This window comes from Trichoderma citrinoviride (assembly GCF_003025115.1).
Source record: "Trichoderma citrinoviride strain TUCIM 6016 unplaced genomic scaffold BBK36scaffold_13, whole genome shotgun sequence".
Taxonomy (NCBI): domain Eukaryota; kingdom Fungi; phylum Ascomycota; class Sordariomycetes; order Hypocreales; family Hypocreaceae; genus Trichoderma; species Trichoderma citrinoviride.
This window is the reverse complement of record NW_020194721.1, coordinates 910317-923056: the sequence shown is the minus strand read 5'-3', so window position 1 is coordinate 923056 and position 12740 is coordinate 910317. Positions and strand designations below refer to the sequence as shown.

At 56.4% G+C, this 12740-nt stretch overlaps 3 protein-coding genes across 3 annotated transcripts; 2 read left to right on the top strand and 1 right to left on the bottom strand.

Moving 5' to 3' along the window:
• The first annotated feature begins 3679 nt into the window (after nucleotides 1-3679).
• BBK36DRAFT_1136348 (hypothetical protein) lies at nucleotides 3680-7188 on the top strand. The gene is made up of 3 exons (XM_024892950.1): nucleotides 3680-3865; nucleotides 3909-4686; nucleotides 5547-7188. The coding sequence occupies exons 2-3, from the start codon at nucleotides 4176-4178 to the stop codon at nucleotides 6971-6973; spliced, it is 1938 nt and encodes a 645-aa protein (XP_024746855.1). The 5' UTR covers nucleotides 3680-3865; nucleotides 3909-4175; the 3' UTR covers nucleotides 6974-7188.
• Nucleotides 7189-8137: 949 nt separating this feature from the next.
• BBK36DRAFT_1171747 (hypothetical protein) lies at nucleotides 8138-9217 on the top strand (the record flags this gene model as incomplete). Its single annotated transcript, XM_024895622.1, has 2 exons — nucleotides 8138-8714; nucleotides 8862-9217. The coding sequence occupies 2 exons, from the start codon at nucleotides 8138-8140 to the stop codon at nucleotides 9215-9217; spliced, it is 933 nt and encodes a 310-aa protein (XP_024746854.1).
• A 193-nt stretch (nucleotides 9218-9410) lies between these two features.
• Nucleotides 9411-11070, bottom strand: BBK36DRAFT_1126479 (phosphatidylserine decarboxylase; the record flags this gene model as incomplete). Its single annotated transcript, XM_024891383.1, has 3 exons — nucleotides 9411-10506; nucleotides 10563-10694; nucleotides 10790-11070. 3 exons carry the CDS (start codon nucleotides 11068-11070, stop codon nucleotides 9411-9413), a joined length of 1509 nt encoding a protein of 502 aa, XP_024746853.1.
• Nucleotides 11071-12740: the final 1670 nt, after the last annotated feature.

Sequence of the window (12740 nt, the reverse complement as noted above, 5' to 3'; positions counted from 1 at the left end):
CGCCGAGCAGTTAAATGAATTCCTTCATTCGATAAGTATGCCTGGGCCGTGCCTAGGTGGGTTCAATTGCGGTGTTGGTTCTACCACCGCTTGTTGCCGAATATGGTTCACCTCGCCTTACACGAAAGACGACCGTTGAAGTTGTCTGACTTACAAGAAAGCACGGTCACTAGGACTGGTAGTAAGTAACACAGCCGTAATAGTGGCTTCGCATACGTTTTGCCTAGGTGATGTTGTCCATTCCAGGAACTTTTATGTCAGCCTTGAGCAGATGTGGTTGTGAGGGCGAGCCCTTGTCGCATCGCGGAATGATGAGCGCAAACCGCGGATCCTTGATAACAGCGAAGGCCTCTCGAAAGGACCGTAACTCCTCTAAATGGGCCAGGCACGACGTAAACCGCCTTGTGAGCCCTGGCTGAGCGTATTGATGCTTCGTCAAGAACAAAGTCGTCGGCCTCGGTCTCTTGTGCTCCGTCATTGAGAGCGTATATACGGGATATGCGTGCGATATTCCGCCCATAGATTCCGCGTTTTAGACTGCACCAGACGAATTACCGGATTGGGCCTGCACGTCATTCTCCGTTGGTGGTCCATCTTCTTGGGCCCCTCCTCTAGTCCCGCTCGACCCTAGTCCAATATCCCACACACAGTGCTGGAGCTTTTCCGTCACGTCTGTGTACCGCCGGCGATCCTTCTGGTGCCATGTATGATATCGTTCCTGATCCGTTGCCTGCCTTGTTTCTCGTTGGGTCCGGAACGACGCTGCGGAATCATACTACTACATACAAGGCGGAGGGCAAGTAATGACGAGCAGCGCCGCACCCGTCGGAGCTGTCGAAAGGACCATGTATACACGTACAAGTACACGTACAGCACTGGACCTGCACCCGGTACTTACGTGCCACAGTACTGGTGCCAAAACGCTGTTTATTCAGCCAATTTGTCATGCGGGCGTGCTCATGCAGGGGTCGAGCAGAGAAGAAAAAGATTCTGGCAGATCTTGTTCCCCCCCGTCTTCAATTCCTATGTATGTCCTCTGTGGTTGCTGCCTTGTCCTTGCTCTGCTCGTCTATCAATGCTGCTAAAAGTGTCCAGAAATAGCAGTGAGTCAAGTGGTTGAGTGGCACAATGCACGATTGGATAGGTTTCACAGGAATGCGGCATGAGTGCATGGCACGGGTGAGACAGGCGTCTACACGGTACGGTACGCGGTGTCAGACCCTGGTCTGTTCATGTTTTTCTTTAACCCACTATCGAAGCTCCCAGTTGGTTGCACAGATGGGTGTTCCTTTCGTACCTACATGTTGATGTGCTCATCGGCTCCGTCTGCCTACGGAGCACAGTCCGGGACAATGCTAGGACAATTCTTACTGGAAGGCGCACTATGGCACCCTTTTAGACAGTAAGTTTCAACAGTCCGCGGGCCTTGTCCTGACATCAAGCGGAGGCTTTTATCCACTCGGCTGTCAGGTGTATAGTGCGCCCACATGGAGTGTGTCGTGTACGAGCAGTATGATATAAAGCAAGCGAAGCTCGCTGGGCTGGGTCGGTCATGGGGTTCGATGCAACTCCACACCCATCATCTTATATGCCTTGCCTACTACTAGCCCTTCATCTGTGATTGCCAGATACCATGTGGTATCAGTATCATCCTGTTTACCAGGGGGGACTGTATGATTTCAAGGAGTTCAAGGGTCGGAGTCGATCCGCTGGGGTCGACAAGCTAGATGTCCGCACATTATAGCGGCGTATCGGATTCTCTCGTTGTCATAGGCCTGGAATACGAACCCGTGTGTTTTCTGTGAACCCCCGATCTGTGTAAGACAGGTCCGGGAATGCTAATGTCCGCTGCGGTCTGCTCACTGCATGCAAATGCAGAGCGAATCGACTTACGCGAGATGGTTCGTAGACTGATCTAGCAGTAGCCGTTCTGTAAGCACATGGCGTTTGCTGCCACTCTTCCTCTCTTTGTCGATTCTCCTCCTGCCTTCGAGCAGCTGCCAGTGCGCGGTTGTAGCCAGGACCCCGGACCGGGAGTGGCGTTACGAGCCACATGCATCAATGATGGACTCTGCGTGGTGCGGCGGAAAGCCTCAGCACGCAGGGAGACGCGGAGACGGACGCCATGCCATCTCAGATGGGATGGGCTCTGCAAGGCGTAGGCCACCGCAGGCAAGGCACGGCATCAAGCGCGGACCGGTCCTCCTCTATCTCGCGGCTTCTGGCATCTGTGGGGGCCAAGGGCAAGGCAGCATGGGGGAGTCCTGTGTCTTTCTCATCTGGTCTGTTCTTGTTCTCTCGCCTGAGCTTTGCACATCCTCATGGCTTCGCTTAGCGGCCGTCTCCCCTTGCTGGCTATCGTCCGGCACTGCAACACGCGCCCTTGGTGGCTTGCGGCACTCCCTAGCTCAGCCCGGAAGACGACGTCTATGCACTCACTTATCCCGGCGATGGTGATGGTGATGGGCACCAGGTTCAGCCTCGCACGGAGACGGAAGCTCCCATAAACTACCTAGAACGAGTCTCATATCATTTCCACGTCCTCAAGATCACGCTCTGTGTCCAAAACCGTACAAGTATAATGCTACATACCCTTGCCGGAGGACCCCCCCTTTGTAGGAAACCGCATACTTGGAACTGAGGCTGAGAAACAGGAAGGAATGCCAGCTCACAATTAACACCCAGGCCTCACACAATACGACAACGGGTACCCAAACCGCAATGCCTGCAAAGGAAAAAGAAAAGAAAAGCCGTGTGTGTGTGTGTGTGATATGAGATGGCCAACCAGGCCCAGGGAATGACTCCGTACCTCGGTACCAGCGGCAGCACCCAGCTCTTGCGGGCACAGAAAGTAGCGCGACTTCACTCAAGCTTCTGACAGGACAGGGTGCTGCTTTCCAGGGCTGGCACCCGGAGAACGGCCCAAATCGAAGCCGAGGTGCCCGAATGTGTCTTGAGGCAGGAGCAGGGCTTGGGGTTTGGGAGTTGATTCCCAGGCAAGAGGTTTTGGCGCCAGGCCGGTTCGGGCCCACCAGGCCTCATCTCAGCGAACCTTGAAGGCAAGGTCGAGGCGCTGGTACGTACCGCGGCGCCCCACAGCACCTGCCTGCAGCAGCGAGCATGGGTTTCGGGCTTTGAGATAAGTGCACGCCCCTGGCTGGCAGCTTCCACGCCTCCCCGCGGCTAGATCCACGCCTCGGACCAGAAGCTACATGCAGGCCCGTACCGGCAGCGTTTCTGCTTCCACGTCCCGTCCACTTCTTCTCCTCCCAAGGCTTCCCATCCCACCAAGCCGGCATCACCACCCCCCTCCTTTCATATGCCTGGTCCTTGCCATGCCGTCCGTCTTGTCGTCTGCTTCTCCCACTCCCCCCCCTTGTCTCTGCTCTTTCGTGGAATATACGCTACCTGCCTCACGCTACATGTACCGTTCGGAGAGGCGGCTGTTGTTGGTCTCTGTTCGAGGGGGGCACTGCAAATCGATGATGGCCACCCCCCCGGATGAGGCTGCGTGCCTCTGCCCTATTATGTAGGTACATCCAGATGGGCGAGGCGCTAGTATGGAGTCGACGTACCTGCTCCCGCGGACTCGCATCTTGGTTTGAAGGACGATCCGTAACTGGACCCAGTAACCACGATGCATTGCGGTGCCTATATTATCTTCGGTAGCCCCCAACATGTCCAACCGAGCTTCTGGTGCCAGACCATCTCAAGCATACAATTATAGCTTCATCTCCAGCAACGACTCCAGACCTTCTTTACTCCTGGAGATCCAATTGTCTGCCAACGACGCTTCAACTCACACACAACGGACTCTCGTTTGCTCCCTCTTACACCACCGCCGTCGCCTCTACCGTAACAAGACCGCAACGACCTACTCCCACAACCACCTCTGCCACGCCGGTCTCCCTCTTGTTACCTTTTGCGACAACCTCTCCAAGAGACCACAGCAGCACCGCAAACGCTTCTTTACAGCTTCCCATTGAACAAGCCGCCGCCTCTGCGCTCTCACTCACGACCCAAAAACTCATACAGAACAACGTCCTCTCGCCGAAAGACCAGCGCAAGAGCCCCAGGCCTTTGCTCCTTTGCGCCGCGATTCACACTGGTGAACAAGGCTGCGCAAAGCAATCCGTTCAAAGCGCCTTCCACAACGAACATACACAGTTCTCACAATGGCCTCTCTGGCCGAGCAACCCTTCAGCCTGTTCCCCCAGCAGCAGGATGAGTACACTCACTTCGCCGAGCCGCACCACGTCTCCGTCTACTCCTCCGCGCCCATGGATTTGAGTATCCCGGCCGACGCCTACGGCTCATACGTGCAGCGCGCGCACAGCCAGGAGCTCTACACCAGCCCCAGCACCGTCGGCTACGAGCCCTCATTATACAATGCCGACGTCGCCTTCATCAACGGCCCTACCTCCCCCGGATACGGCGACGACTACCTGCCCTCGTCCAGCCTGTCGACGGCTTCGGCGCAGTCTGCCCCTTCGTCCGCGGTTGGATCTCCGCTGTCAAACAACGGCCAGATTGGCATGACGGACTGCTTCCTGCCGGGTCTCGGTATCCAGCCGGGCATTGCCCACCCAGACTTTGTCGACTTCACCTTTGGCGCCCACGGATTGGAGGATATGTCGGCGGCCTTTGAGTTTGCCAACAACCTGGCGCACCCCAAGTCCTTTGTCGGTAAGTCTTGATTCCATATGGCTCTCTACTCTACTGCCTGTTTCCTCACTTGTTGCCTTCTCTGTCTGCCCTCACCGAATCTGTGTTTCTGTGTATCCCCTCTTGTTTTTCCCGTCTTGCGTTTCCCCCCCCCCCAAGGTGGCAGCCTGGGCGCCGGGGGCATTTCCCGTTTGGGCGGCCAATAGCTGTCTTGTCCCGCTGGGGCCATGGCCACCCCCGCCAGATTGCCCCTCCTGTGGCCGCTGGGCTGCTGAGAGGCCCCCCGGAACGGTGGAGTCGCTGCCTCTCAGCGCTGCAACGGGCACTGCATAGCCCGCCAGGCGGTGCCCGAACCCACTAAGCCCGCAGCTGCACACTGCACTGCGCTTCATTGCAGCAGCAGCCGGCGGCCTCTGCTGGCGGTGCTGGCACTTGCGTCATTGCTCTCACCTCAACACCAAAGGCTTCGGCATCACCGCTGCTGCCGTGCTCCCTCCCGGCCTGCTTTTGTCTTTGTTTCTCTTTTATTTTCCGCTTGGTTCCCCCCACTGCATCTCCTCAGCCTCGCGCGTCTCCACCGCCTTGTTCCATCACACATCTCTGCCTGTCTCTTCCCGCCTTCCCCTGGCCAGTCAATCACACATACGAGTGCAACCCGCCTCTGGTTGGTTGTATGGCTGAGACAACCTGGTTGGCTCACCGTCTCGGCTGACTTTGGCCCGCTAAGAGCGACGGCAAGCAAAAGCTCAGCTGAAAAACCTCTTAATTGCCCGGCCTCCCTTGACTCACTGCAACCTCGCCGTTCGTCTCTGCCATTGGATCTTCTGCATCTGCATGCCCGCTTATCACGCTGCTTACTGACGACTGACTTGCGCAAATAGATCCATCTCTGATCCATCCCGAAATCTCCAGGCCGCCAATGGCGATATCCTCGTATGAGGCTCACCACTACCAGCCTGCCGCTTCTCATTATCCCGCCTCTCCCTCCGCCATCTCCTCCTCCTCTCCCCAGCCGCACATGATCCGCACCAGCAGCTCCTCGCCCTACCTGCAGAACGGTCCCTTCCAGCCAGCCACAACCACCTACTCCAACAGCCCGTATGCAACCTCGACCGCCATGGCTCCCGGAGCTGGCGTTGGAGGAGCGCGCCGCCTGAGCATGGGCAAGGCCAGCGGCGGCAGCTTCATCTCTCCCGTGTCCGCCGACTACCCCAGCGGCGACGAGATCAAGGAGAAGCACCTGTGCACGTACCCCGAGTGTGGCAAGACCTTCAAGGACCTCAAGGCGCACATGCTCACTCACCAGACTGAGCGACCCGAGAAGTGCCCCATCATGACGTGCGAATACCACGTCAAGGGGTTTGCTCGCAAGTATGACAAGAACCGCCATACCCTGACGCACTACAAGGGCACCATGGTTTGCGGCTTCTGCCCCGGCTCTGGCTCCGCGGCTGAGAAGTCGTTCAACCGCGCCGACGTCTTCAAGAGGCACTTGACTGCCGTCCACGGCGTTGAGCAGACTCCTCCCAACAGCCGAAGGCGGGCTTCCGGTGCTGTCGCGCCAAAGACACTCGCCGGCTACGCGCCCGACGCCACCGGCAAGTGCAGCACCTGCTCGCAGACCTTTACCAACGCCCAAGACTTTTACGAGCACTTGGACGACTGTGTGTTGCGCATTGTTCAGCAGGAGGACCCCGCCGAGGCCATCAACGCAAAGCGACTGGCCGAGGTTGCTGACGACAAGAACGTTCAGCAGACTCTGGAGAAGAACAACCTCCCCGCCACCACTCAGACCTCTGTGACTGAGGACGAGGACGAGGACGAGGACATGGTGGACGAGGACGAGACTGATGATGTCTCCAAGTTGACCTACTCACCCATGAAGAAGAAGAACAACAACAACAACATCAACCGCGTATCCAAGTCCCGCGGCATCACTCACTCCCGAGGCGGCGTTCAGCTGTCTGCCAAGTCTCGTGGCCGCAACAAGCGCCGCGACTACCCTTCCTCCTGGGGCTTCAACAAGGGCCAGATGACAATGAAGAAGCGTGTCGTTGCTGTCTTTGACGGCCCACGACGCCTTGCCAAGGATGACATGATGCTGTCGACCGACCACGAGGTCCGCATCAAGCTGTCCGATGGCAAGTCGTACGTGACGGACCTTGACGTGCAGACCCTGAAGCGTGCCGAGGGCTTCCTCAACGCCTCGGAGGAAGAGAAGGGCACTTGGCTGTCTGACGACCCCACTGAGGAGCAGCTCAAGGAGATGCAACGGCTGCTGGACACCACCGGTGCTTCTGAGTTGTAAAGAAGCTCGAATCGAAACTTTTCGAATATTACTTGCATCACATGTCTTTTCTTGAGCATGGCAAAGCGGCGCATAGGATCTCTACTTGGGGCCTGGGTATTTGGCTATTCTTGAATGGGAAACATTATAACTCTGGGAAGAAGCGGGTAATTTTGGATTTGATACCCTGTTTTGATATACTACTACATGTGTTGGGCAATGATGGCGCAGATGGGATGGGCACTGGGCGGGTTTGAACAGGTGCTCACAGGTATATGCATCCTACCTCGTTTGGTGCATCCAAGCATGAGGCTTGCTTTGGATGGCAGCTCATCTTTTCCGCCTCGAAAGGCGGTTCTTATGTATAATTATCATTTCATTTGTTTCACGAGCCTAGCTGAAGGGGGATATCTCTTTTGTGTTATGAGGCATGGACATGTCATGACAAGATGGCTTGTTATGTAGTACTATTCGTGTCATATGACATGAAAACAATCAAGACAAAAAAAATTGATGAAGACAACTATCTGAAGACGATGTGTGATCTGTATCTCATAATGGTTGATGTGAGTGAAGTTGTGTAGAATGTCGGGACTCAAACATCCAGAAATGTCACCATAAGACGGGAGAGCAAGTGAGAGTTTATGTGGGTGGAGGGGCATGGGCAAAATTCTTCACCCCACCTTGATAGTTATCTCTTTTTCTACCCAAGGCCACTCACTGCTTGAGGGGAGGCACCGAGAGTCGAACACTCAGAAGCCTCTGGAATAAGAAAGAGTGAATCGTGTGTCTGCTTTGAAGCTCAATCTTGTTACTTCTTTCATTCTATCGAAGAGCGGAGTGGGCCTTGTTTGAAGGTAGTTTTGGTGTGTTTTGTGTTACTTGTCTGGGATTTGAGGTTGTATATCTTGCTTGCGACGACGTTCGAGAACTTCTTATCTGGTATCATCGCGGGTTTGCAAAGGGAGGAGAGAAGGTTTTGGGTACTATTCTCCGTTGTCACGGGAGTCTGAGGCACTTGGACGATACGAACGAAGTTGTCTCGACACTGTTTGGAGAGCAACATTTGAGATTGGACAAAATCGCCCATATCATCTCATCTCATCTCATCACACCCCATCGAAGCAGAAACCAACAACTGGAGGAAACAAAAGATTTTCGAACAACAACAAGCTCCCCGACCCAATGGCAACGCTCACGTCCCGCATCTCCCTCCAAGGCGACGAGCCCGACGGCCCCGAAGACTACCTCTCGACGTCGCTGGGCGTCATCTTCCCCGACGACATCGTCAACCAGCACGGCGACGCGGAGCACTCGCTCGTGTACGCGTCGCCGAAGCTGCCCAAGCCGCTGCTCATCGAGCTGGCCGACCCCGAGGGCGAGACGGACAGGAGGCTGTTTAGCCATTACCTGTGGAACGCGTCGCTGTTGCTCGCCGAGCTCATCGAGAGGGATTCCTTGGAGAAGGAGGAGGAGGAGGGAGCAACAGATGTCGAGGAGGGAAAGGATGAGGGGTTGGGCAAGGGGGTGAGTTTCGATACGAGAGGCTTGAGCACGCTTGAGCTTGGTGCGGGGACGGCGCTGCCGAGTATGATGGCGGGCTTGCTCGGTGCGGCGAGCGTCGTCGTGACGGACTATCCTGCCCCCGCGGTCATCAAGACGCTGCGCGCCAATGTTGCGCGCAACATCAAGCCTGAGCTGGCGCCCGTGGGCAAGGAGAGTCTTGTCACGAAGTCGGTGCTCGTGGAGGGCCATGAATGGGGTGTCTTCGGAGCCTCCCCTTCTTCCGCTCCCACGTCTTTAACGGAAGAAGCGCAAGGAGCTTCAGAATCAGACAAGGCGACGACGACGACGACGACCCAGGCTTCTTCTACAGAGTCGGGGATGACGACGACGACGACGATGGCAGCGTTCCCGGCTTCGCACAAGCACCGTTCGGACCGCCTCTTCGTGGCAGACTGCCTCTGGATGCCCTGGCAGCACGCCAACCTGCGCCGCTCCATCGACTACTTCCTCAAGAGGAGCGCCTCGGCGCGGGCGTGGGTCGTGGCGGGCTTCCACACGGGGAGGCCCAAGATGGCGGGCTTCTTCGACGCGGCGGCGCTGCGCGACGAGGGCGGCGTCGAGGTCGAGAGGATGTGGGAGCGGGATTGCGATGGCGTGGAGAGGGAGTGGGATCGTGAGCGGGAGGACGACATTACGGAGAGGAAGAGGTGGCTTGTTGTTGCGGTTTTGAAAAGGTGTGAGGGGAGTGTGGATGGGTGAAAAGGAAAAGGGGGGGTCGGTGGTCGATGTAAGGGGGTGGTTGTTCTTTGGGTTTTTTGCCTTGGATGAGCGGTTGGGACTTCTTGCGTCGGCTGTGACTTTTATGTCTTATGCTACATACAATGAAATTTTGTTCAAACAACACATATTCTACACGATTCCAAGCAGACGCCTTCTTCATATGTGAGCCTCCCTAATCTTCGAGCACACGTCCCAAGGCTTGGCCCATCTTCACCTTCTGCCCCTTTTGGACCGCCCACTCCCACCCCTTCTTCTCCTGTCCGTCGACCGTCTTGATCGTGGCCGGCGCTTCAAACACCAGCACAATCGTGCTGCCGAGCTGGAAGCCGCCCATCTCCTCGCCTCTCCTCAGCGCGTGGCCGTGCAGCACGGGGCTTGCGTTTTCGTACGTCGCCTCCGCGAAGCCGAGATACGGCTCGCCGCGCCTGGCCGCTTCCTCCGCGGCAAGGTCGGCGGCGGTATCCGTGGTCAGGCTGTTGGTGCGGAGCTCGCGGTCAAAGTTGATCTTGATGGAGCCGACGTTGGTGGCCCCCACGGGGACGTAGCTGAAGAAGCCCCAGCGCCAGCGGCCAAGCAGGACGACGCGCTCGTTCAGAGTGAAGAGGCCGGGCAGGGTGCGCTGCAGGTAGGGCGAGACGCTGTAGAGCTCGCCCGCAAAGTGGCGTCTGCTCTCGACGACCCAGTTGGTGGGTGAGTGGAAGCGGTGGTAGTCTCCGGGCGCGAGATAGATGACGGCGTAGTACAGCGACGTGGTCTTGTCGGGAGAGAGCAGGTCGTACCACGGCTTCTCGCCTAGAGCGAGCTCGGCGCGGACTTCGGAGACGGCGCGGGGAGACGAAGGCGTGACGGATTCGTCGGTGACCGGGTGCTTTGGGTGGGCGTCTTTGGGCCCCGTCATGAGGTCGGGAAGGGTGTAGGAGATGCCGTTGACCCTGGCGAATTCCTCCTCCTGCTTGATGATTTCCTCATCGCCAGCGGGTGCGCTGATACTCCGCCGGCGCTCTGGACCTTGGTCGGACAGTCCGCTGTAGATGCTGGATGCGGGCGTGTGCTTTCCCAGTAGCGCGTCGATGCTGTATGTCATGCCTTTGACCTGCTCAATGTCGCCGCTTTGGATCTGGCCATACTGCAGGACCTTGCCGTCGGACGGGCAAAGGAGCACATGGGGGTCTGGGTCCAGCGGACGGGCACCTGGTTTGAGAGTTCGATAGAAGAAGGCTGCGAGATTGGGAAACACGTGAAGATCGGGTTCAGAGACTTCGTCAAGACTATAAATTCCAAGGAGTCAGACGGCTGAGAGATGATGCATCGGTGGGAAACTCACTTGACGCCGAAGATGAAAGAATATAGCTTGAAGCCAGGAACACGAAGGTAGTATGGAATTGTCAATTCGTTAAACTTGCCCCAGAGTCGAGAGATGGCCTTGAGCGGCAGAGTCGACATGACTTGGACTTGCCTGAACAGTTTGTTAGATCAAAGCTTCAATAGGCGAAGCTCTTGACAGTTATATCAACCAGAACCGAGGCTGAAAATGCTGGAGGGGAACGTTACCATGGTCCGTCGGGGCGCACTTTTGGCCGAGGCCTTGGTGGTGTGATGCCCTCTTCTTCCTGCCGTTGCCTTTCCCTCTCCCTGGATGAGACCTTGTAGAACTGAACCAGCCCCAAGAAGCCTATGCCCAGGCCAACGGGGATCTGATACCATGTGATCTTGCTGTTGCGCAGCGCTTCGCCGAGTCGCTGGGAGAACTTGGGCCGTTTGCCGGAACCTTGCGACGAAAAGCAGCGCTGCGAGGAAGGAATCCGTCGAATAAGCCTCGAATTCGGAGCCATTGGGCTCGTCTGTCCAGCAGAGGCTCGAGCAGCGCATCTCACGCGCAAAGCCATTGTCAATGGGTGCTGGCAGGCTCTTCCTCCCCCGCCGCCATACAGCACGCGGCCGGAGCCGATTCCCAGCGCCGGCATGGTGGTGATGCGATACGCCTGTGACCGAAGCGTTTACACTTGGCGACGAGGCTCAATTAGGCGGTTTCGACAGACATTGATTGGATTTCCGTGGCGCAAGGCGAGGGGTGAAGCGCCCGGAGGGTTCGAGACGGGAGGCTTTTGGAGGTTGCAAAATGACGTATTGGAGAAGCGTGGCGTTGCAGGACGTTGTGAGAAAGTGGCTGGTGCTGGTGCTGGTGCTGGTGCGGCGGAAACAATTGCCGAGGCCGAGATCGTTGGACGCGGGCGGGTTTGATCCACTGATCTGGAGCTGATGTGTGACAGCATGGAGCGGACAAGATCAGCGGACAGGTTGCAGTCATTTCTGATGGATAATGATTTGGCCGAAAGAGGGTCGAAAGAGCTTTCTAGTGTCCATTGCTGGGACTCTGATGCCTACGGAGTTCTACGAAATATATGTCTATCTCAAGTCGACATTCAGTATATCTACAGCGGTCAAGACTGTAAAAAAGATCACAGCGAAAAGGGTCGCACATTGTGCCTTCAGACGGCCAAAAAACCCATATGATTCACTGACTGTTAATAGATAGAAGACAACGTTGCAACACTAGCATTGTTAACATCCAATTGTTTTTTTGCAAGATGAGACAGGTAAGCGATGAATTATCCAGCGGCAGGAGGGCTTGGTGTTGAGAGTTTAGACCTGATATGCTAAGCAGGTATATACAAAGCACATGAACAAACCCTCAGGAGAAAATCGCGAATCCCAAGCAGACGTCATGACGGGCAAGAAGATGCGGCGGTCAAGCATCTCATGAGCATTAACACCAACTTGAAGCCATCTATACCGGCGATGACAGGTCGTGTCAGTACGGGGAGGTCGTACTATTTCCCCGAGGACAACACCTGAGAGGAATCAACGCTGAACTGGAAGTCTTATCGCCTGTACATAAAAATGCAGTACCTAGCAGTACCTCACCTTCAACCAGTGGGAACGATAAGCGGCAAGTACACAGAAGTAGTTAGTACTTGTGCATGCAAAAGGCCCCAAAGTGCCCAACACCCTTCAAGCCGCATGGCGCTAAGCCGCATACGGCAATTCCTCAGGTCCCGAATTGCTCGCGCAACTGGCAGGTGCATTGATGCGGTACGTACCCTGCCGACCGACTCGATTGGCAATCTGTCAGCTCAGTCCCGACTTCTAGAAGCGATCACGCTGATTTCCATCCTCGCTCTTCTGCATCTCCCTGGGACTGAAGCTCTCGGCCTTCCACTCCTTTCCCCTTCTTCTCTCCCTCGCCTGCGGTCTGCGTCGCCCTTCCACACGCTGCGTCTCTGTCGCCGTCTTCGCTCGCCTGCTATTGATCGTTGCTCGGCCTCACCTTGTGGGAGGCGGTATCGAGCATCTGCAGTGGTCGGTACGAGTCCACCATCTCGCCAGATTGCTGCGTGTGCGCTCTGTTCGCATCCGATCACACAAAGGCGCCGTCGAGCACCATCTCGCATGACACAAGCGCCCGCCTTCCCATAACCGGCGCCGTCATCTGTTGCTCCAC